Genomic DNA, 26,579 nt, shown 5'->3' on the forward strand with positions numbered 1-26,579 from the left:
GTCAAAATCCCGAAAATCCAAAATTTTGAAAAATCAAAATCCAGAAAAGACAAAATCCCGAATGCCAAAATCCCGTTAGAGACAAAATCGCGAAAAATCAAAAGTTCCGAGATCAAAAATCCCAAATAGACCAAAATTTTGAAAAGCAAAGATCCTGAAAAACCAAAATCCCGAAAAGACAAAATCCTGAAAGCCATAATCACGGAAAGTCAAAAATTCCGAGAAGCCAAAATCCGGAACGTAAAAATCCCGAAAAAGCCAAAATTCTGAACGTCAAAAACTTGATAGAGATTTTGACTTGAACGTCAAAAGGCCAATAGAGACAAAATTCTGAAACACAAAATCCCGAAAAGTCAAAAATTCCGAAAGCCAAATCTCAAAAATAGTAAAACCCCGCAAAAACCTGATAAAGATAAAATCCCGAAAGCCAAGATCCCGTAAAAGTCAAAAGTTGCGAAAGCCAAAATTCCAAATGTTCCAAAATCTTGATAAGCAAAAAAAATGAAAAACCAAAATTGCGAAAGCCAAAATCTCGAATAGATTAAAATCTAGAATAGCCAAAATCAAAGAGAACCAAAATCCCAAAAAGCCAAGAACCGGACAGCCAAAATCTCGAATGGGCCAAAATTCTAAATGTCAAAAATCCCGAAAGCCAAAATCCCGAAATCCAAGAATCCTGAAAAACCAAAATCCCAAGAAATCAAAATCATGAGGAGGCAAAATCTCGAAAATCAAAATCCCGAACGTAAAAATCCCGAAAAAGCAAAAATTCCGAAAAGTCAAAAACCCTGAAAATCAAAGTCCCAAATGAGTCGAAATCCCGAATGTGCCAAAATTTAGAAAATCTAAAATTAGCTTTTCAAGATATTGGCTCTTCCGGGATTTTGGTTTTTCGGGGGATTTTGGGTTTTCGGGATTTTGGTCCATTTGGGACAAGGCCTTTCGGGGTTTTGGCAGGCACCGGAACAGCAATGCAGGAAACTCAACCGTATTTGTGGTAAATCAGAAGTTAATAACCAGTTTTTCAAAGAACCTAAACTTGATCAAATCGATCGATAATTAGTTTTTAAAACACTTTTTAAAGTCTCTTAAACATTTGATATTGAGAAATTATCATTACGTGGCTACCAATTATAGGGGATGGCAAAAATTTGTAAACTGAATAATGTACAAAATGAAAAAAACAGCCAAGTACATTAAAATAAAAAAAAAATTTAATTTTAAAGGGGAACAAGAGGGATTTGTAATAAATATGCCATGTTAATGATGCAAAAATCTACTTAGTAAGGGTCCGCTCAATACCCTAAATCGTTATCTCCAAACGTTTGGCCTCTACCTTAAAGGGTATGAATAATAGACATTCCAAATGTTCAAAAATAGAAAGAATATTTTGATATCTTATCCTTAACAATGTTTCCTTTTCGGTTTCCCTTTCAAAAAACTATGAATTATCCTTTTAAATAGACGTAATTATTATTGAAGAAGAATCTCTCTTTATTTATATATCAAGGATTTTTCAAAATGTGAGTAAGAAAACTCCTTGAAATGCAAGAAATTTAGGAAAACAAAGATAAGAACTCGTTCTTAAAGCATTACGTTGGAGAATAAGGAATTTGTAACTTTATAAAGAAGTAAGAAGACGAAGGAAAACAGAGAGAAGCAACAAAAATTAAATTCTTTTAATCCCAGTCAATGTTGTGTTCTCAACCCATTTTGTACCCTCTTAACATGGCTCAAATGTTTACCTCTTACCCCCATATAATGGTCTACCCGGTCTACCATCATTGGTGCTGGCACATATTTTCACAATCACGTCGATATTTTGACATAGATTCAACAAAAGTGTCACAGATTGTAAAACCGATTTTGGATTAGGGTTTCCTAAAGTATCTGTCAACTTAAATGATGGTAAATGGGTGCGTCATGATGCCACTTTTCTAGTTTTAACCTGTCGATTGCCATCAAAATGTTTTCACCAGGAGGATAATTGTATTTGGTTTTTGCTTTAGTGTTTTCCACAATAAAAGTCTCTCTAACAGCTGATTGATAAACATTTGCCCCATGAAAAATTATTTGTTTATTCGTGTTTTTGTTTTCAGTGGCCATAAACAAATCTACATATCATCAAGATAGATGTGTGCGTTTGGCTGCTTTCAGCCACCGCGGGGTATTTTAATTAAGTCCAATATATCAGGCAGCAATTGCTGAAATATAGAGCTTTTGGATTTGGTTGGGTTGAATGAGTATATTAAGTTGGAGTTAATTCAGTGGAGGATTAATAAAATAGACATGAGTGGCTATTTTACGCTTTTGCTAAATGTTTATTGGGTTTTCTATTCTTGAAATTTGGAGAAAAGTATTAATACGTATAACATTGGGATATTACACTACTGATGAAAATTATGGAAATGATTTTGAATCACATATTTTACAAGTGAATATGTTAATTTTAATATATTTCAGAAATAGATCGTACCTTTAATATTTTATAAGTTCAATACGATTTTTAGGAATTGACCCTTTAACCTTGAACCTAATACGTTTTCATTGTTTTCAAATTTATTTTTGGATTTTTCGCTATCACGACTAAGAAAAATAAAAAGATAATAGTGGTAAAGGAAGAGCTCCCTTGATCGGAATGTTAAGAGACATATTCGATATTTAATTGAAAATATAAGCCTCAAAATACTATTTGGTATTTTTGTGTATGCTGATCGATATATTAGTGATCCGTTTAACTATATCTGTGCAATTGAATTTTAAATTTTTACAGTAAATTAACAAGAAATATTTTTAATTGTAACTACGTACTCTATACCTCGGATCGTCACAAATTTAATTATGTGTCTCACAGAAAATTGGTTTTATAAGTTAAATCTGAGATATAATGCACTGCATTCTTGTGAGAGTTAAATAGTAAAAAGTAACTAATAATATTTAAAAAATCATTTGAATTGGTGCAACAATATGGTAATAACCTGACGATCCGAGGAACACTGCCGATCGCAGGTGCTCTTCCCTTATCTGCATTTTCAGTACAGTTTTTTTTATTTATAACTTTTTAATGAATGAAGAGTGTGAATTAGCCTTGACCGCTAACTAACATGGTGGGTTCATCGAAGACCGAAAGTCAATATCTTTTACTGTTTCACCTCTAGCTCGGGAACAAACTTAAGGTCAAGCACTGAGAAAAAGAGGGTGCGATTAACCTTTTTTCCTCAGAACTTTAACACTTTTTAGGTGTAAAAATATATCAACATTTTAATGTTAATTTTACACCTTTTTAAGGGTAAAATTAACATGAAAAAGGGTAACTTTCGCCCCTAATAAACCTAAAAAAGCATAATATTTACACCGATTTTGGATCAATACTGCAGGGTAAAATAACATTTAATTTAATTTAATTTAATTTATATTTATTCCATTAAAAGTACAGGTATATATACAATTTAAGTAAGTGTTCCAATTTTGATTTAATTGCTACATCTTTAATTTAGAGTATATTATAAGTATTAAACAGAGGTTTAGAATAGAAGAATATATAAAGTAGATTTAGGTGACTTTTACTTAATGGATCAATACTGCAGGGTAAAATAACATTTCCGGAATGTTATTTTAACTTTTTCGGATTTCTCTCAGTGAGTAAAAAAGAATCTGAAAAATATATCCCAAAATCGGAACTTTACTGGTTCATTACCAATACTGAGAGAAATCCGAAAAAGTCAAAATGACATTCCGGAAATTTTAATTTTACCCTGCAGTATTGATCCAAAATCGATGTAAATATTACCCTTTTTAGGTATATTATGGGTTAAAGTTACCCTTTTTTCATCTTTATTTTACCCCCAAAAGGTGTAAAATTAACATGAAAAAATGTTGATATATTAGTACACCCGAAAAGTGTTAAAGTTATGACGAAAAAAAGTTAATCGTAGCCTTTTTTCTCAGTGGATGAAGACCGATGCAGATGGGTTCAAAATTTCAAGACCTTTCCAAAAAATCCAAATTTAACTAAATGGGTTAAAAAATGAGCTCTCCAAAGTGATTAAACTTTGACTTTCAAAAATTAAAATGGCGATTTTTACAAATTTTTTTTTAAATGCTTCACGTAATAAACTTTTCTTTGAATGGGTTTCTGTCACGAACGTTTGAGAGATTTTAGAACACGACGAGGACTGGGGTAAGCAGTCGAGACGGGAACCAATACAAGGAAAAGTCGATAATGAAGGAGCACTTGATAACAGTAAAGTGATAATAAAACATGATCATTTTTCAATCGGACCATAATGCAGGTCAAGTCGGGAATTCGGTTCAGTTTACTTCTTTAATTGATATTTTTAGCCAACGTTTTAACTGGACAGGTTCTCCTTTACGATAATAAAAATCTAGAAGTAGAATCATCAGGGAATCATTGAAGGTTCTCTCTTATCCATCATCAGTGGAACACCCTAAACTCTGTTTCCCTAATCAAATGAGTTTTATCCATAAAAAATCAATAGGGGAAACTGGGGCACCACCAAACACGGGGTAGCACCAAACACTGCGATTTTTTAATCAGATATTCGACTTCTAAGGATAAGACCTATAGGAATTTATAGGCACTATAGGGATGCTTGTCTACTGAAGAAATGGTTGAGATAGTCCTAGTCCAAGTAGTTAAGAAATAAAAATTAGTGTTTGGTGCTACCCCGTGTTTGGTGGTGCCCCAGTTTCCCCTAAGGCTATCAAGAGTTTTTTTGTGAACTCTTTGGGTTTTCGCATGTTCTCCGTTGCTTTCCACAGTTTTTTCTGCATTCCCGCTCATGTGGATTGCACTTCTTGCAATGAACTATCCTCTCGTAGAATCTACCACTACTTTAAAACCAATTTAAACAGATCTTTATAAATATATTAACATAGGGGCGAAACGATAAACAAAAACGTATTTTCTTGATTTTGGCTTAAGGAATCAATTTTCAAAATAATTTTCCTAAGAATACCCAACGGAAATTGTGAATAAGGAGGCATCTTTCATAAAATTCCAATTAAATTACAAATTTACATTTAATTAAGTCTTTGAAATACTTTTTTTTCGCCCGTGAAAATTCCATCACTTCATCCTATGGTGTTTTTCCGGGGTCCATTGCGAAGATATTTCCCTATACAAAATTGTAAATTAAAGAGAGGAAAGAGCAATTTTAATGCTTTAGCACGGTCATTGAATATATAGGAAACGCCCCTGAAGTTAAATATCTTCCGCCCAACCACTTACTCAAACCCCTTCCCCGAAAAAAAAAATTAAATTACCAATTGTTGGAGATATCGTGCTAAAAGACAAGAAAGTCTCTAATCTTGTTACAAGTACTTTTCGCCTGTGAATATTATACATCGTTAGGAAAGAACGTGGATTGACACGGTTCAATGGTTTATATGGAAACAATTTACCTCCACTTCATCCATCACCAAATGGGCCAATCCCAAATTTCCAAATAGTATTTCCATCGCTAATTTATTCCACCAAAGTGTAATTCACTTGAATTATTGATTTCCCATGGAATTGTCGACGAGATTTCGAGGACGTTGCTGTTGTATTTAGAGAGGTGTGATGAGGATGAGCATGGATTCAAGGGAAGAATTTTTGGAATGGAGTTATATGAAATTGGTGACATAGAGAATTTCTCATAAAAGTGTAATTTGAATTTCCGTCCGAACAGTGTCTCGCTCACAGATGAGATATCAATTACTTATAACAGATTCATGCATAACTTAAGATCTTTTGGATTAAAAAAAATTGGAACAGTTGAAACGTGACATTCTTTTGCAAACGTTACAGAATACTGTTGGAAGATTAATGTGGGTCGTCTTGAACATGACCTTTTTACTAAATTAAATTCAGTAATTAGCTTTATTTTAGGTTATATGGCACATAACGTAAAATACACTAAAACCAGTTTTTCCATTCAAAATCTAAAATTAGAGATATATTTTTATACAATTTTTCTTAAATTTGTACTGAAAAGTATTAAAGTTTGTATTTTTCCGCTTTTTAGCTCATATTCTTAGATCGGATTAAATTACGTTGGGGACGGTCCCTAGGGCCTCCATTTGGGGCCACTATGCATCACCAATTAAAGTAACCCCTATTAAGGGCAAGAGCTAGGAATCTTTATTTTCGGTATAGGAATAATGTGACTATGTATCTAAAAATAATTTTCTTAGGCCACACAAACCCTAAAGCGATCTTCAGACTAGAGGTTTAGCCCAGTTCCTGAAGGTCTCAAAATCCTAAATAGCGAACAATTTTATTGCTTTTTGAGAGCCTATTAGGTAATTTATCTTTAATAATCCAATCCTAAGTAAAAGTTTCCCAAAAAATTGTGATTGATTAGAAATTAGACCAATTAAGCCATATAGGAGTTAAGCCGGTATAAGATGTAGACCACTTTCCTTAACGTTTTTCTGATTATTAAAAGTAATAATTGCAATTTTTTGCAATAAAAATTATATTAAAAAATTCTTATTTTGCATACACACAGAAAAATGGAAAATTCTTAAACAGAAACACCCAGGAATTTAATTTCAAATCCCATCGAATGAATGCCAATGCCCTAATTCTAAATCCTTGATCATTTAGTTTTAGTTGCAATTTGCAAATCTGTAGACATTTTTCATTTTCCAGCTAATGCTGAACTTAAGTTCCCGATCTCTTAATTTGAAAGAGCTAGGGATTCTAGCTCATTTCTTTCGCTCAGAGCTTCTAAACTTAAGTGCCTCGGGGATTCACGTCCAATTTAAGTTCCCAGGATCTTATATATTCTTAAATTTAGAGTAAAAATTTTTCTGTGTGTAGTTCTTCCGACAATCTTAAGGGCAAACAATAAAAATGGTTGTTTCAGAAAGAGAAATTAGCATAACGAATGGATAGACCTTTCTGAACGGTTTCAGCCTTTCGAAATCTAAAAATACTGAAAGCCAAAATCTTGAACGCCAAAATTTCGTAAAGCCAAACTACCGATGAGACTAATCCCGAAACGGTCGAAATCTCGATTGAATTAAAATCCTGAAAAGCAAAACTACTGAATGGGTCAAAATCCTGAAAAGCCAAAATTTGTAATGGGCCAAAATTCCGAATGTGTCAAAATCCCGAAAAGATAAAATCTTAAAAATCCAAATTCCTTTGCCAAAAAGCAAAAATTTTCTTTTGCCTCCAGCAAGCGTGCGTGCAGACATTTAAGTCAGAATTTTGACTTTCGGAAATTTGATCCTTTCGAGCTTTTGAAGTTCTGGATTTTGACTTTTCGGAATCTTGGCTTTTTGGGATTTAAGATTTGTTTTAGATTTTAACCCATTTAGGATTTTGGCTCTCAGAATTTCGGTCTACGTAATTTTGGTTTTCAAGATTTTGGCCGAACCTGATCTTTAACGTTTTTTGTAAATAAAATAGTTTTCAGGTTTCGGAAAAAATGTCCTGATTTTTCCGGAGATAGATTCATATTATCCCTCGATTTTTGACCCTCAGAATATTCTATCTTCCATCCTCGGGGACTAATTTTATCAACATATCTTCGCGTTTTAGACGATTTCTGAGAAATGTGATTTGTGAGAAATGTTTGTTCGTCTGTCCATCTGTTCCTCCGGCCGTCGTCAAGCTCTAGAGGCGAAACGGTTAGAGATAGCGACTTGGGATCTAAGGGCATTTCCCCATAAGTCGACCCAAGCATCGTTAACGTGCCCCTCACTTCCTCTCACCCCTCCCCTTCACCACCAAAGCCATGTTTTATGGTTTTTTTTTCATTTTTGGATATGCTTTAGAGATTACCCAGGCGGACAATTAACCATATGTTGATATACCGTTCAATCATTCCTAATAACGGTTTTTCAAGACCAATGGTTAAAAAAGGCTCTAGAGAGCACATTTATTAGGCGAAGGGGTCATGTTTGGGCTCATTGGAAAGGTAATTTCCTTTAAAACTGAACCGGTTTCAATCATTTTTTCACAAGTAATGAAACTTTTCATAGCCGATACCTAATATTTATTCGAATTCCAATTACATTAGTCTAAAATTAATTTGGGCAATGTTTTGAGTAATTTACAATGCCGTTCAAAACCGGTAATAAATCGATAATAGAATTACCCCAACCTCTTAAATTACATTACTTAAAAAAGAGGCGTAACTAATACTAATACAAGAATAATGCTAATACAAGAAATAAAACCTCTTTCCCCAGGAACAGTTTCAAAACAGATAGTGTATACCATGGATTTTTTTTAAAATACCAAAACACGGGAGACCGGGGTAAAATTATTCACGGATGGTATTAGATATTGGGATGTTATAGAAGTTAACACAGAAGTAAACACCTCGCTTCCTGTTCTTTAAAATATTGATGAACTTTTTTTGTGAATTATACATAATGCAAAATTCTATTTGCTGTCTAATTTTTCCCCAAGGGAGACTGAGAGACCCCTACATGTAACTTTAGCATTGATATTTAATTAGGAAAAACTGGAGAAATAATAAACATGGGGTAGTTTTAAACACTGAGTGAGTTCTACACTACTTGGGCTTATGCTGACCATTTCTCAGTAAACAAGGATCCCTATAGTGTATATAAAGTAATATAAGGTCTCGTCGTCTGAAGTCTAATATCTAATTAAAAAATCGAAGTGTTTCTAATTACCATTTATGTTTATTACTGCCCCCGTAGTACACTTAATCGCGTACTACAACTCAACCCATTAACGACGAGACACTTTTTACGGAATGAAAATCAACAATAAAAATTAAACTGAGAAACATAATCAATGATAAGTTTTACCTCTAACTTTGGAAAGTCCAACAGAGTCTGATTCAGTGTATTTTGTGCTTCTATAAACGATAGGGACAAAAATAACCCAAAAATTTAAATAATTTTTCTGACAATACCAACGAATAATATTTTTCATTTTAATGAAAAATATTACGTATGAGTATTGTAGTTTTTATTGCCAAAAGGATTTTGCTTTAAAAAAGGAAGTATAAAAAATAAATAAAATCAATTATGAATTTGAGAATTTAAAAATTCGCCATTTTGGAGGTTAAATATTTACTACATAGCAAATAGCTAGAGACTTGGAAAAAAATATTCTAGATTCCTTCAACCTTCTACTTTACAATTATGTTCAGACATAAGAAAAAAATAAATTTAGGTAGTCAGGAAAAATTATTTTCTTTATGGGACACCGGTGTTCAAATCGTCCTTAAAGGGTTAATAACTAGTATCGCACTCAATGCCTCAGTGCACAAATTTTGGTAATTATCTTAGAGTCTTGTCAACCTCTTTTAAAGTATTATGACAATTAAAAGTTGCAAAATTTATTTGAATACACAATTTTATTAATGTGACATTAAGTGGAGCACTGGTTTTACGTTGTGCTACTATCCTATATTGTAATTATTTTTTAATTATCCTACTAATGGGAAATTCAACCTTTGCTGTAGATGTAGATGAAATGATTATACATTCACCAGTTACAGAAAAAAAATTCAAAACATTCGTGCAATGGTCTGCAAGACTAATGCTATATCTGCATATTAAAATCATATGTATGCATACAATTGTATGCATACATAACGAATGTTGTTGGTTACATTGACCGCAGTAGTGTAACCATGTTGGTGTCCTTTTCATTATCCTAATCCTTATCCCATTAAATCCAACAGTTGAATTTATTATGAAATAAAGTGAGTTGGGTCAGAGTAGCGAGTTTTAGAGCAAATCTTTTGCATAGTTCTTCATCTAGCATCGCATTAAACTCTCACACACAACTATTTTAATCTCCCAAATGGTATATACTCCTGCCATATAAGGGACTTTGTACATCGAACTTGGAATTTCTGATCAATACTGAAGGCATGATAGGATGAAATAATTTTGTATTGAGTATTCAGATGCGAATACGTGAAGGAGTGAATTGGACTAAAATCCAGGACAAGGATTTTGTTGGGTGAGTAGGTGATAGAATGAATTGCTTCCCGTATGTGAGCAATATAGAGAATCAATGGATGGACAAGGAAAGTGGATGAACGGATATCCGAAAGTCTCTGAAGCGAAAACAAACGGCGGAAAAAGATGTGTGACCGGCAAACAGATTCTATTTCCATCTTTTCAATTTACCATTTTGCCATCCTCCATGTCATCAACCTCTTTTCGGTACCCTTCACTGCTATCCCCTTTTATTTGTCAACCTTTAATGAATGATAAGCACCAATTTTTGCCACTCATCCTAGTATTCATACAATACTTTGGGACCATTTGATTTAAATATTCAATAGAAGCAAATTCGTTGGAAAAAAATAGCATTGAAAATTTAACATTCACCTTCTCCCCGAATTTCCCTAACCAACTTATTTGATATTTTGACAATAATGGGTAAATTTGCGCCAATTCTTTTATTCATGACGGTTCCAATGGATTTATCGAGTTTCTGTCAGTTAATCTACAAAAAAAAGATATACCAAAACTTTTGTGAAATTTTATCCCATTTTACTCTTTTACAATTAAAACTTTTATTTTACTTTCCTTTCTCCTCTAAAAGTGTAATCATGTTGCTCTGGATTATTTTAAAAATTTTAAGAGTATCCATGTAATAGAAATGTGCTATAGAATTAGTTCCATGAAAATAATCCTTATAAATCCTTAACTATTCTAAATATGTTTTGCCTGTATCATGTCATGTTATGGTGCTATTCCAATGAAAAGGAACGTGTTTTTTTTTAGCACTTTCACATAATCGACTTCACTTTGTGTAGGCTCATGTCACGACTGTTTGGTGAGTTTAGAATACGCTGAAAACTGGGGAAAACAGTCGAGACAAAAATCAACACAAAGAAAAGTCGATAATGCAGAAGCACTTGATAACAGTAAAGTGCTAAACAACATGTTCATTTGGTCATTGGAATAGCTTCATTCAGCATTTTCTTTATTTACACTCAACTACTTTTATTACGGTTTTTTGCCTTAGTAAATACCCAAGTAACCTTTTAGAGGAACACTATTGTCTAATGGATTTGATGTCTGTACCCTGTATCCGAAAAACTCTTCTTTGATAGCAATAAAAGCGTCAAGTTACCGAAAATGGGGAGTAATATGTAGGTTATTATGAAAATAATTTTACGTCAGAATGACTCTAAAATTACCCGCAAACGATTCAAATTGAAATGAGAGCCAAAATACCGATGCAATTTAAAATACGAGAAGCTATATAGTCTTAACACGAGGAATCCGAAAAAGTCAAAATAACATTCCGGAAATGTTATTTTTACCCTGCAGTAATGATCCGAAAACGGTGTAAATATTATGCTTTTTAGGTGTATTATCGGTTAAAGTTACCCTATTTTAATGTTGATTTTACCCTCAAAAGGTGTAAAATTAACATTAAAAAATGTTGATATATGTTTACACCCGAAAAGTGTTAAAGGTATAACGAGAAAAATGTTAATCGTAGCCTCTTTTTTCTCAGTGAAGTGAGCCAGAAAATGTAGAAAATGGTATTTTTGTATTTTTGATAACTTTAAAATAAGAAACCTCGTGAACTAACACATATTTTTCCATTCTTGTTTTGAATTTGTTTTTTGTTGGCAGTATTTTATTGATATATTACTTTTTATAATTTTGGTTTTAAATCTTTATCGATTTAATAAGGTTCAAAAGAAAATCGAGTACTCAGCCAGATAGAGAAAATTTTAATAATTATTTGAATAATTTACATTCTGACCACCGAGCTTTTTGTAAATCTCCCATTGAACTTATAAACATTTAAAAGACATTTTTCAAAGAATTTGTTTACTTTTTTTCTACGTAGAGAACTATTTAATGTTTAACGTCCATCTCCGTATTAGCGTTGGTGATCAAGTTCCTCGATAAAAATATGGAAAAGCTCTTTTGCAGGTTTTATATCAAAACAGATCAAATGGATGAGACTGTAGAAAAAAAGAAATGTTTACTCAAAGTACTATTTTGAGTACTTTGAGGTAATCTATAAATTAGCTTAAATCAGATGTGAAACAGTAAATATAAAAATACAACTTCAAGGAGAATTAGAAAACTTATTTAAATTATTACTGCTCGAACTTAAACAGAGAGTAATTATATAAGAGAAAAAAGGGGGTGCGATTAACTTTTTTTCCTCATAACTTTAACACTTTTTGGGTGTAAAAATATATCAACATTTTTTAATGTTAATTTTACACCTTTTGAGGGTAAAATTAACATGAAAAAGGGTAACTTTAACCCATAATGCACCTAAAAAGCATAATATTTACACCGATTTCGGATCAATAATGCAGGGCAAAATTAACATTTCCGGAATGTTACTTTAACTTTTTCTGATTTCTCTCAGTGTAGAAAGTAAAGAGATATCAACAAGCAGTTATCGGCACAGGTTAAAAGTCAGTAGGTGGCTAGAAGTTAGTGATGTCAAAAATAAGCCAAATTATGTTTTCTCAATAATTCAGCCCCTATGACACCTATCGATCTTAAATTTCGGTATGTTAATGCTGAACCTAAGAGCTTTCGATTAAAAAAAAATTAAGCTTCCTTGTCCCTCGTGACCTGATCTATAAGGGGTTAAAAATTTAATTTTCGAATAGCTATATCTCCACTTCTTAAGGGATGTGTCCGACTTTCGGCACTGTTTAGTCCGATTTTCAGTGCTGGCCGAAGTTTCAAATTTTATTCAACGAGCTTTTTGGAAATCTCCCATTGAATTTATAAACATTTAAGAGACAATTTTCAAAGAATTTGTTTCCTTTTTTTCTACGTAAAGAAAGATTTGATGTTTAACGTCCACCTCCGTATTAGCGTTTTGGTAATCAAGTTCCTCGATAAAAATGTGGAAAAGCTCTTTTGCAGGTTTTATATCAAAACAGATCAAATGGATGAGACTGTAGAAAAAAACGTTTACGCAATTTTGAGTACTTTGAGGTGATCTATAAATTAGCTTAAATCAGATGTGGAACTGTAAATACAAAAAATACAATTTTAAGGAGAATTAGAAAACTTATTTAAATAATTATTACTGCTCGAACTTAAACAGAGAGTAATTATATAATCCACTTTTTTTTAATTTGTGATACGGCTAGAGGCCAAACCTGGGGTGGAATGATAACTTTTCGACACTATCGAATCGATAGTATCGATAAATCTCAAATTTGGATTTTTTGAGAGATATTAAAATTTCCAACCTGGTTGCATTGGATTTAATCAGTAAATTATATTGGTAAAGTACCCGTAAATTATATACTTTTCTCGGATTTACTTTTTTATTTGTCCGTATGGCTTTTAATTCAATTAGATCGGTAGTACACCGGTATGAACCCAAAAATCATGCGAAAAGATAATACATGGAGAGTATTAAATACAAAATTCTCGTGAGTTCGAGCATTTTGGAAAGCTGAAACACTTTGATCCCTCTTCTAATGTAATGGGTCAATCAGTCAACTGTTTTAGTCACTCTTCCATGTAACATTTTCGTGCAACACTCCTGTAATTACTATTAAATTTACCTCTACATGCCAAGTCAGCATTAAATGAACTTTAACCCAGGAATATAGGGTGTTTGGGCCGACTGGGCATAATCCTTTGAAACACGGATTTTCTGGTTACTGGACCATTATTATTTAAATTGATTTACTTCACTTTGTGAGCTTGCAGCATTTTCCAGTTTCAACCCAGACATAAACTTTGTCAGAACTTTCATGGTACTTTCAGACTAATTTGACTACTGATTGGTAATCATAATTTTCTTTATGAATTACCTTAATTTGTGGTCTCGAAATACAAACAGACGTCTTATACACTTCACGGTACTTCAAATACTAAACAAATATACTAAAATTTAAGACTGTTTTGTTCCTTGTAAATGTGTTTTATTCAGGTGATTCATTCAAGTCATACATTTGCGGACAAGTAATTTTTTCTTTGGTTCTCTGACCGAAACAAATAGTATGACACATTTCAGTCTTAAAGTAGAAATAGGAACATAAAACAAGAACCAAGAGCTTTGACAAAAAAAGAAGACATATTAACAATTAACTTTTTCCCTTGCTTTCCTAAATATTGATTTCTACACTGAGAGAAATACGAAAAGGTTAAAATAACATTCCAGAAATGTTAATTTTACCCTGCTGTATTGATCCAAAATCGGTGTAAATATTACCCTTTTTAGGTGTATTGGAGGTTAAAGTTATCCTTTTTCATGTTAATTTTACCCTTAAAAAGGTGTAAAATTAACATTAAAAAATGTTGATATATTTTTACACCTAAAAAGTGTTAAAATTATGAGAAAAAATGTTAATCGTATCCTCTTTTTTCTCAGTGTAATACATTTTTTATTGCAACTGCTTTTTTGCAGACGATTAGAGATACGAAATTAAAATACTAATTGGATTTTGATAGCTCTTTGACCCCTTTGAAAATTTCTGATCAAAATTTTTTTAAGATATGTAGATATAGGATTCAATATTGAAAAGATTTCTAACAATTAATATTTGTTTTAAATCTTTCAAATGAATTTCATAGCACATAGCATTTGTAATCAAAGTTTTCTTGGGGATGTTCTGTTTATTTTGCCAAATTCTATTATTCTTCTGCCCATATTCTTCAATAACCAATCACAAAATCGCAAAGGATATATATTTTTGGGAGGAAAATAAACATTATTTTCTTACCCCATGCTCTGAATAACATTCCATAAGGTATGTTTTTGTTATCCATCCCAATAATACATCACCTACATACCTTATGGAGTATTTTGATTTTGAAATTGCTCTGTCAGAGCCATCAGCACCAATAGTTTATAGGTTTTGTGAGAAAAAAAAATCCGAAGCATCTAAAGTTCTTCTGGTACCATCAATGTACAACATCATCATTGATTTTCTCGGAAATGGTGTACAAACCACAATCCTGAGAAAAGTAATCATGGGAATTCAATATTGCAAATGTGGTCCCCATGCACAAGTCGTCACTGGGGAATAACACTTTTTCCTTTGTCGTAGAATTTGAATTAAACATTCAAAAAAGAAAGTGTTATCTACACAGAAAAAAATATTTGCTAGAAAAAGTTCTTTCTATATTGCAGAAATCCGTCAAAAATTTATCGAATTTACTATATTTTAATACTAATTTGGATCAAAACATTATTAGAAATTACTTTTATGGAAATATAATAGTTTAATTTCTTTTATGAAGGAAAAAAATCAAAAGTTAAAAAAATTAAATAATGTGGTTATAATAGTGGAAAACTATGAAATAGGGAAATTCAAGAACAATGGCTTTGAAATCAAAGCCAAACTCATCTTAAATTAATGGTAAGGGAATTTTAAGGGAACGCCAGAATAATCCAAAAACAATGCCAAAATGATCTGAAACTTATCCGAAAGTAATTTTAAATCAATTAAAATTAGTTCTATAGTGTTTTAGAATGCACGACGAAAATGTTCTAAAAGAAATGATAAAATAATCTAAAATCGTAACAAAATGATCTGAAGACACTGCCAGAATAATCCAAAATCAACTCCAAAAAGATTTTAACCAATTCCTTAATATTCTTAAAATCGAAAAATCGAAAAAATAAATAAATAAATAAAAAATTAAAATGAAAATAAAAGAAAATAATTAAATCTCTACTAAAATGATCGAAAATCAAAATCGAAAATGAATTTAACTTAATGCAAAAATAATACAAAATCAATGCTTCATCATTCTTAAAATCAACGCTATAAGCAACGAAAAATTGGAATGATTTTAGAGCATTAGGGGAGACTGGGGCAAAACTTGTCAAAATGCAAATCTAATTCTTTCACGAGCTCTGAGAAAACTTGAACGTTTTATAATGAGCATATTCTTATAGGAAATTTACTGCTCTACAACATTGTAGAAGATTATTTTCCTCTATCTCGAAAGAAATGTGATTTTCGAATCATTTTCTAAAAGTCGATTTTGCTGAGATTCTCAAAATTTCTGGAGCAAATCTTGTCAGTCTTCGGATAATTTGTGACATTTTACTCTCGCAAACGTTAAAAATATCAAATAGACATATTTTTATAGGAAATTTATTCCTCTAGAACTTTGTCGAAGATAATTTTTCTCTATTTTAACAAGAAATGTGCTTAAATTGAGCTAATCAGTATAGTAAGGCCATGTAACTCCGACGATTGCAAAACTCGGATGCCGCGACCGATTTAACTCCGATACATCCACTTAAAATATAATTTATATTTTTATTTCTGTAATTAATTACTGCAGTATCATAATATAACTATTCTACTTTAAGAAAAACCAAAAATTATATTTTTATCGGTTTAATAAGTGGGTAAGAGAAATATTTTTTAAGCTCGGGTCAGCTGGGTTGTGTACTAAAAATTTAATTTCTGAGAAAATTTTGCTGTTGACAGCTCGTTGCTGGAAAAAGTTTAGTGTTTTTTCTATATAATAAAACATTATTTGCAATCAAAATTATTAGTAAAAGTTAGTGTAGTTATTGATCTACAAGGTGAGTAAGAGTTTATTGATAATATATTAATAATTCATACAGAAATAAGTGATTTTTGTGAATGTTTACATTTCGATGCATGTCGGATGCGGTGAAAGTCAATGTTTTGGTTCAGAATTTGCATTGTTCAGGACTCTTTTTCTGTTTCAGATGCCAAAGGGAACAAAAGAAAAGACCCATAAGGACAAGCCCTACTCTAAGGAAGGTCTTAGGAATGCCTTGCAGTGTGTACGAGATGGTTCTACCATAGCATATGCATCCAAAACATTTAATGTCCCAAGAACAACACTGCACAACAAATTGACCGGCAAATACCCAGAGGAGTGCCCCAATGGCAGGCCAACAATTCTTTCAAAAGAACAGGAAAAAGAACTTGTCAAATGGATCCTGGGATGTGCGGATGGCTGGCATCCCATCGGGAAGGAACAAGTTCTGGACAGCGTTAAACTCATCTGTGAGGTCTACAAAATTCCAAACCATTTTACAGCTGGAAGACCCGGAGACGTTTGGTTCAGAAATTTTCTTAAGCGTCATCCAGAACTCAGCAAACGCAAACCAAAATCCTTCTCATTGGAAAGAGCTACTGTTACTGCTGAAGACCTCACGGAATGGTTTCAGAATTGTCTTGGATATTTCACAGAACACAACCTTCTGAGCATTTCACCAGACCGTGTTTTTAATTGCGATGAAAGTGCCTTCTTTTTGACACCGGAAGATGGAAATGTCCTGTCCAGGAGAGGTTCACGTGTAGTTCCATCTCTTAAAAATTCAGGACCGAAGCAATGTATCACAGTACTCTTCATGATGTCAGCTACTGGCGAACTTGCTCCTCCAATGGCTGTTCATAAAACTGACATTACTCCAAAAATTGCCATTCACAACGCAGAAGGATGGAAAATGGGAACGTCACCACAAAGTGGCTGGATGGATGGGCCACTTTTCTATGCTGGTCTTTATTTCCCGAAAATTGTTTTCCAACATTCAGAGGAGTCCATTATCAATAACCAGCACGATCAGGCCACCGACAATAATCCTTCAAATGATCCAGTCTTCCCTGGAAACCAACTCTCTGCAACTTCTGAGACTCAACCGATCTTCGACACACTAAAACAATGCTATTTCTGGCCAGGAGAAATTCCAAAACGTCGTCAGAAGAAGAGGGTCAAAGCCAGCAATGTGAAACACCAGTATATTGTATCTTCCGAGGAAATGATCGCGGAACAGGAGGAAAAATTGAGGCAGGATTTACAAAAAAAGAAAGAAATTGCTGAACGGAAGTTGACCAGAGAGAGGAACAAAAAAATAAGGGCAGAAGAAAAGGAGATAAAACTAAAGGAGAAACACATGGTAAAGGAAAAGGCTCAAATGCCAATTGAAGCTGAAAAGAAAAAACGTGGAAGGAAGTCAGCCAAGAAAACCGAGGAAAAATCAAAGAATTGAGTGCAATCTTAAAATAAATAAAAATATATATAATTAAATAATAAATTATTGAAATGAATTGATGGAATAAAACTCTAAAAAAATGTTTTTGAAATAATATCTTCTCATTTTTATGCATTAAACTTTTCCTTAAAATGAGCATCCGAGTTTGATCGAATTCAACGGAGTTACATAAAAGCGTCGCAGTAACATTCTTGCGCATATATTAATATTATCGTAATTTTATTAATTTTCATCAATATTATTGCTAAAATTCTATTTCTATTATGATTCTAAATTAAACAAAGAATAATTCTATTGATTTGGAATGGGGAAAAAATATTTCATCAGTCCAAAAACAAGCATTAAAGTCGCACTCTATGAAAAGTATCCGGATTACCTCTCTTTACTATATTGATATTTTCTGTAAGCCAAATATTCCAAAAATAGGGCACAAAATTTCATTATTTCTTATTTTACATAATCCTCCCTCGAATTCCTTGAAACTTTGTAAGTTTAAGAAGGTTCATGAAGGCTATCTATAATAAAAATTTCAAACCTCAGTCTATTTTATTTTAGAAAATAGTGAATATTGAAATTTTCGTTTTGACAAGTTTTGTCCCAGTCTCCCCTACCTTACTGCTCGAACCACTCGAACTCAAAGAGAAGAGCAGTTATATATTCAGCTTTTTTTCAACTTGTCATCGTCCTGTAGGGGAATTCTGTAATTTTCGTGGCATTGTCACGCGTGAGTTCGAAACCTGGCAATGAAATTCGAGCTTTTTTTGTCATATCATATAAGTTCGAAAATGCAATTCATTGAATTTTTAATGAAATCCCTTTACTTGATGATTTTATGAAAATACTGTACGTCTTGTTTAATTTGTTTAACAAAATTCATTGTCATTTGAATTGGCAGAAATCGCAAATATGTGACTTCTGACAATGCTACGTGAGCTGAAATGGCAATGTCACGGCTACAGAATCGCATTTTCGAAAAAGCTCTCCTGAGATTCGAACCCAATTTGTCATATGGCATTGCCAGAGCGTTACAGAATTCCCCTCCTGGAGCACATACGGTAAGAAACATCGATTTCCGGTTTTCGGTGACTCCCTATAAGCAAACATTATCTCCACACTATTTTTTTTTCTTTTTCCACCACCTTCTTTCTTCCTCTCCAAAACCATATATTCTTTTTTTTTCGAAAACTCTCCTAGATTTTTTTTTCCAATTTGGAAATAGTTAAGACGAATATTTTGTTCATAGACACCTATGCCTGAAAAAAATTCGATTTTGAGTTTCCACGCTAAATCACTTTAAAGAGGCTACTTTTGAAAGGACATTAAATTTCCAATGTGGCTGTATTGGATTTAATTGGCAATAAATCGTTAAAGTACCCTAATTCATTTATGTTTCTTGAATGTTTTTAAATTTTTTTTTAAATTTAAAATATCAATTTTTTAACTGAAAACTTATTGCCTCCACACAAAATAATAATCCACGCCCATTAACTGCGCTACTAATAAACCACGCCCACCACTAGTCACGCAAAAAGAAATATTATTCAGACTTTTTTTTTTAAATTTATAATACACCATGCATTTTTGCTTAGTATTTTCTATTTCGTTTTCAATAAAAAGGAGACAAAAAATAAAGGTAATTTTATTATTTTTCATAATTTCAAAGGAAGTAATGTACAAAAGCTCATTTTTTTCTGTGTATACGGATACAACAAGCAGAAAATTCGTTTGCCATTGCAAGTAAAATTTTCACTGCTGCAACAGCATAGTACAATTCCATGAATAACACATTAGTTTGCTAGCAAAGAGTTTGGAAAGGGAAGCCAGAGTGAATAGTAGAAACTGCAAAAAACTACTTGTTGACATTTTTTAGGTTTTCATGTGATAAATATTGGTTTGTAAAATTGAACTGATGTTTGATATTATATTCGATATGTATATTATCTGAGCATATATTCAAACATTTCCCTCAAAGACATATTCTTTCCGAGATTACCATAAATAAGAGATTGAGAGAAGCTAGTCAATATTCAGCTAGCTAGTAATATTCAGCATTATAATCTTGTGAAGATAGAGACTTACAACCTTCTGAGGACCCCCTATAAGTCGACACTGGGACCATTAACATTCCCTCATTTTCCCTCCATCATTTAACTTCCTTCCAAAACATTGTTTTTTTTGCGATTGCTCGAAAACTCGTAATGCGATATTTTTAATTTTTGGATATGTTTTAGACGGTGGCAGTCAAAATCACGAAAGCCAAAATCCCGAATGTTCAAAATAATGAAAGAGATGAAATTATATGGAGGAAAATGTATAGAATAATTTCCCAAGACACAGAAGATTTGCCTTTGCCTCCAGCAAGCGCAGGTGCAATCGTGGGAGTAGCTATGACACTTTTAAGAATTCGGGATTTTGGCTTTCGAGATTTTGGCGTTCGGGATTTTGGTTTTCGGGATTTTGGCGTTCGGGATTTTGTTTTTCGGGATTTTGGCCGGGGCCCGTTTTAGAGATTACCCAAGTGGATATTTCGTCTTTATATGAAAATCCCCTTGAATCCAGGGCCTCGGTGTTCTGTTCATTTTATATGGAGCTAAATGAAGCTCTTCCGAAATTCTGATTTGTGGCGGTAGCAGCCCTTGAATCACATCTAATAACGATTTTTTCAGATCGAAGATTAAAAAGATTAAAAAGGCTCTACGGAGCGCAAATTCTTAACCGAATGGTATTACGTTTGGACTTGTTGGAAAGGTCTTGAACTGTTTCCATAACCGTTAAATAATTTTTGTTCGAAATTCTATTATATCACTCCTAAGCTAAGCTATTTTGGGCATGTTTTGAGTTATTTATAAATCTCTTAAAAACGATTGATAACACCGGTAAATGGCAAATGATGCGAAAGAATATTTAAGGTATATAGCATCTAAGTCACGAGTTCCAGCTTGGCACGCTTTTACACCACCCTTTTTTAGAGATTACCTGGAAGTATAGATGGCAGATCTCATGAAATTTCACGGTAGTCTTCATCTACAATAGGCGGAAAAACGTGAAATTTCATGAAATTTGCCATCTATACGTGGAAGTAATTCTAATAAAAGTTTTTCAAAGTCGAAGGTTTAAAAGGTCCTAGAGAGTATATTTGTCAAGCGAATGGTATTATGTTTGGGTTCGTTGGAAAGGTCTTGGAATTTCTGATAAGACTAAATCGGTTCTAATCTGTTATGAAACGGAAATAAAGCGTTTTATAGGCGGTTACTAATTCTTATCTGAAAATCATTTTTATTCATCCAAAGATTTTTTAGGCGATTTTTTGAGTAATTTGTGAATCGATTGAGAACCGATAAACGGTTAATGATGCGAAAGTACTTTTGAGGTATAACATCTAAGTTACAAATTCAAGTAATTCACAAAGATTGGGAGTTTTGCTACCTATTTTCGATATTCTATTATTCGTTACAACATATATTAAAAAAATGTGAGCTTGTATATAAGCATAAGCCTTTAAAAATTGATAAAATATAAATGTGAGTGAATGCTAAATTAGGTTTTCATAAAATTCATTTCAGGATTCATATCAGAAAAATTAAAAAATAAAAATATTGTTTCTGAATAACGAATTTTATATTGGTAGGGGAAATAAAGCAAATGCCAAAAATATGCAATAGGGGAAAGTGACCATGCTTGATACGATCCAAGCTTGATAATAACTATTTTTTTCCTATGTTAATCAATAGTTATGACTCATCGCAATATATTTCAATAGCTGGTGCTAAGCCTCACATTTCCTAAAAAAATTAGGATCCTAGCTCTTTTTTCCTAGTTTCAGGAAGCAAAAATCAAAAATAGGCCCAAAACTGTAATTTCAATACATGATATTTCATAAATATTTCTTAATTAATGTCGCTTTTCAGGAAAACTACTATCATAGGCACATAGAGGGTTCATCAGTACTAATATTTATGTAAAAATATTTTTACTTGGTGGACACTATTTTTGTGGGTGGTAACAAATTCATAAATTCTACTTGTGTCCATCCTATATTCTAAGAAGGGTCCATGAATGATAATTTTAATGTGGCAACTATATCATTAGATGTGATTATTTCATAATTACACATATTGCAATCCGCCAATTTTATCGACAATTGACATAATCTTCAACTCTGTTGCCTGAATTTTAAGGTTGCAGAATGACATTTTCATGGACTCAAAGTGAAAAAATGGTTTTAGCTAGCGCCCTAATGTCATAAAAACATGGCTTAGAAAAATTACATAAAAGTGATTTTAAAACTAATAATCAGTCATATAAACGATTTAAGCAGATAGATTAGAGTTCCGTCTAAATATTGATGTGCAATTTTTTGTATCCGGTGAATTTTTTGCAGTGAATATGGGCCTCCGAATTGTCGAATCAATTATTATACAGGAAGGCCCCGGACCCATCTTGTATAAAAATCGATACTGAATTTTCATTTTCTTCTTGAGGAAAATCTAAGGATTTCCAGGAACTATTTGAGGTTGGATTATGAACCTAATAAGTCAGACATTTTTTTTGTCATAGTGCAAGAATCGCTTCGGTTTGTGTGTTAATCAGAAAATAATCACAAATCTTGGACATCATTTTACAGTATTAAGCATGGTCACTTTCCCCTACTCTCTGATTAAAGTGTATTAAATAGTGATTTAAATTTATATTTAAAATTTAAAATTAAAAAATATAAATTCTCTTTCGACAGTATCTTAATTAATATAAAAAAAATCTTATTTAAAATATCAATTGTAATGTATGTGTATGTACCTCTGTAATAATCTCCTGATTCAAAACTAAAGTCGTAATTTTGATTTACCAATAATGTTGCATTTAATCCTTATGTATCGATTTAACATGCAACAGGAAGCACATTCAACAAAGCATAGAATCATCTATAGTACTATAATTTATAACTTATGTTTCATAACAAATCCCCAGAAGGCAAATAGAAATTATGCAAAATTTTCAATTGGTAAACACATCAAACATTATAATATTCTAAACACAATCTAATGTAAGGATTTTCTGTATTTTTAACATAATTGAAATGTTTTATTGGAAAACAACGATAAAGAACACAATAAATGGTAAATTTAGTCAAATAAAATCGCAAATGAATTCACAAAGCTTCGATGAACTTGAGCGGAAAATTTCATTAGTGAATTTTCAATTTGAATTATTTAAATTCACAGCAGACAATTGCACGTAATTATTGTTAATTTGATTTGTATATATATTTTTTATCAAATAGGATTATTGATATAATCATAATTGCACATAAATGGGCATGAATATCATTATCCAAATAATTAAGCTCAAAGTGATTTATTAACAAAACAATTTCAGAGTATAATATCGAAAGCTTTTGTGTACATTTAAGAGGAACTTTTAGCAAGCATTATGCATTTATGCATCAAACTTTCTGAATGAATACCGACTGGTTTTCAAACGTGAAGTATAATGAGCCCATTGAGCGAGGTAGGTGCAGCACCCTTCTTAATTGAGGCCACCCCCCTTCATTAAATCTAGCTCAATCCCTATGGTATCTAGAACATAATCATGCTCTACCCAGTTAAAATTAAATGTAATTATACAAAAAAAAATCCTGATTAGGATGCAAACTTTCCCATCCATTGCAAAGTGCAAATTAATATGTGCTTTTAGCAGAAGAGCTTGATGTTCAAATGTAAACAAAAGCACACAATTTCGCTGATGTTACAAAATATCTAGGTTCACTGTAGTCAATAGCAAGAGCGTATGTTGTACATAGTCTTTATGAAAGAAAGGAATTTACCAAAATTAAACTACATATATAGATGTTTGAGAGAAATATAAACAATGGCTAGAGTTCATATCAAAGTTCAGCTGAATTGATACCTCGCGATTCCTGAAATATCTCACCACCGTACCACATAACACTTGTATACATAAAACATACAAGTATATAAAAAAGTATCACGGTTCTATCATAAAAAGGTGTCGTTTTCACCTTATTGCCCTCTTCTTTTTTTCTAATATTATTTTGTTGTATGATACAAAAAATGAGTACTCTCATATACTTCAATTTGGAACCATGTAAAAATACATGCAAAGTAGAAGAAAAAAAATAAATTGACTTATATTGAGAGAAAAGGACATACAAAGTGAATCTGTGTGAAGTTGGCAGTCAATTTTTTCAATTACTTTAATGCGGTATTCCTTGAAGAACATAAGCTCCTTTTTTTTCGTTCACTTAAGTGACATTGCTGAATTTAATCTTTTAGAGACGAAAAGAGAACGATTTGCTCACTTCAAAGAGACTTTAAAAATGCTGCTTGGGATTTTTTTTCGGCAAAGAGAAAATAGAATTCTTATGGTGGATTTGGAAGCCCATTTGAGACAATTTTGTGCTTCAACTCACATCTTCAAGATTGCAAAATACCATAACAGTGTGCCTAAGTGGAATAGAAGCCAGAATATGTGTGAATTTAAGCTGAAATACGGGTTAAACGAGATAAAACCCATGGTATCTCCTTGTATCAGAATCACTTAAATATTGCAGAACTGCAAGTGAAATCATTTGCAATGTTCTTATCGTATTAAGTGTGTACAAGGAAAAGGAGACATTTCTGCATGAAAATTTAAAGTTCCCATACTATTTCAAGGATTTCAAGTCTCAATGATCTTCTGGAGCAGCAAAATAATAATAATAATGTTGGCACAACATTCCATATGAGGGAAGAAGGCTTTCCACAAGGGAGTTTGGAACTATTTTCCTGTACAGGAATGAAGTTATTAGTCTTGTTCCCCATGGTATCAAGTATAGCTCCCTGTTTGTATTTTGAACACCTTTAATGGAAGAGAAATCCTGATGGCCTAAAGGGGATTTGAACCCAGGATAGAAGGAGGAGAGACTGAATCCTTCATCATTTGATTCATTGAGTGATCAAAGAGAGGAACACCGTCTTAAGAATAGAGGTTTAGCCCAGTTTCCGAAGGTCTCAAAATCATAAATAGCAACAAATTTAATTTGTTCTTCTGATTCAAATAGATTAATTATCCTTAATAATCCATTTCTAAGGTAAAATTTTCCAAAACTTTTTGACTGATAAGAAATTAGAGAAGTTAAGCTTTATGGCTAAGCCTTAGGTCTGAAGTCCGTATAAGCTACTACTCTATAGAACTATGATCCTTCCTGTCTGCACGTATTCGTCTGAAACGTGGGTGCGCAGCAAAGAGAATTGCGAACTCATAGCTGCTTTTCAGAAGAGTATTCCATGATGGATTTTTGGTCACATACGTGAGGAGGGACAATACCGGAGCCTATACAACTATGAGGTGTATGAGCGGTAACCTGGCTTCAGATTGTAGGTTTAGCCCAGTTCCTCTAATAATTTGTTCTCAATAATCAAATCCTAATTCAATTTTTTTTGAAATATCTTGTTTGATACTCTGAAAAAAATGTCTTGTTCAACGAACAAATGGATTTTGCTGAAATTTGTCAAAAGGATGTTATTTACCAATTTGACAAAACTTTTTCTTGCATTTTATATGGAAAAACACCCTTTTCACAAACTTTTAACAAAATCCAGCTGGACATCGATTTTACAAAACTTTTCCATATTCTGTATGGAAGAACATCCTTTTTACAAACTTGTCTTGTTAATTTGACAAAACATTTTTTTTTTTCAAAGTAAATTAGAGAAATTAAGCCATGAGGCTAAGCCTTAAGTTTGAAGCCCGTGCACCCGAGAGGTAACTCCTTTCATGCAAATACGTCTCAACAGACTCCGGTGAACTGGTCATTTGGTTTACAGGGATGAGGACGACCCAGTCAGGAAAGTGTTTAGAGGCGGACTCTATTCTTCTAGGAAAAGAGGCCGACCCAGCCACCGATGAATCGATAGCGTGGATCAAGACACCAATTCATAGGGGTGCAAGATAAGAGGGCGATAAATAAGTAATGAGTTCACGGGCTATGCTTCGGATAACCGCCTCATGTGGCCCTTGGAGTCCCCACGGACCGTTGAGGACTTTAAGTCCCGTGAGTGCAGGGAGGTGCTAAGTACCTGGGCCGCAAGTCGTGACCAGAGAATGGCCGTTCATGTGTTCGCGGGAAGTCAGGGGGAAAATCAGTGGCTCTTTCGCCCTGAGCTGCTGTGTCCCTCTCGCTTCCTCACGACTCTGCGGGCCCGTACAAATACTCTAGGGTATAGGACCTCCATCACTAAATTCACTGGAAATCCCGATGTGATCTTCCGGCCATGTGGAGCAGTCTTGAAGACTCTGGGCCACATTTTCGGTATCTGAATCGGGACAAAAAGCAGAAGGTTCCAGCACCACAATAAGATCCATGATTTCATCATGGATGAAGTAGCGCTAAAAGTTCCAGGGGCAACGCTCTCCAAGGACCAGACCTTCACTCTCCTCAATGACACTTGTCTCCAACCCGACCTGGTAGTAAAGAACAGGTAAGGAGTTTTCGTGGTCTATGTAACAGTCCGCCACGAGGATGGAGACGGACTTGCTAGGGCGTGAGGCGTACGTGGTTGGATGATAGAAACCAACACAAAGAGAAGTCGATAATGCAGAAGCACTTGGGAACAGTAAAGTACTA

At 33.1% G+C, this 26,579-nt stretch overlaps 2 protein-coding genes across 20 annotated transcripts in view; one reads left to right on the plus strand and one right to left on the minus strand.

Annotated features, from left to right (window-relative positions):
* LOC129804882 (potassium voltage-gated channel subfamily KQT member 4) overlaps positions 1-26,579 on the minus strand; it is a 343,722-nt gene that overhangs the window by 149,144 nt on the left and 167,999 nt on the right. The gene's annotated exons all lie outside the window — the stretch shown is intronic.
* LOC129804917 (uncharacterized) lies at positions 16,160-18,342 on the plus strand. Its single transcript, XM_055852701.1, has 2 exons — positions 16,160-16,513; positions 16,664-18,342. The coding sequence occupies exon 2, from the start codon at positions 16,664-16,666 to the stop codon at positions 17,951-17,953; it is 1,290 nt and encodes a 429-aa protein (XP_055708676.1). The 5' UTR covers positions 16,160-16,513; the 3' UTR covers positions 17,954-18,342.

The sequence above is a fragment of the Phlebotomus papatasi genome, chromosome 2 (assembly GCF_024763615.1).
Source record: "Phlebotomus papatasi isolate M1 chromosome 2, Ppap_2.1, whole genome shotgun sequence".
In the NCBI taxonomy this organism is placed as follows: Eukaryota; Metazoa; Arthropoda; class Insecta; order Diptera; family Psychodidae; genus Phlebotomus; species Phlebotomus papatasi.

Bases quoted from the DNA above. Each gene is read 5' to 3' on its own strand.
- LOC129804917 (XM_055852701.1), top strand. From the start codon at position 16,664: ATGCCAAAGGGAACAAAAGAAAAGACCCATAAGGACAAGCCCTACTCT.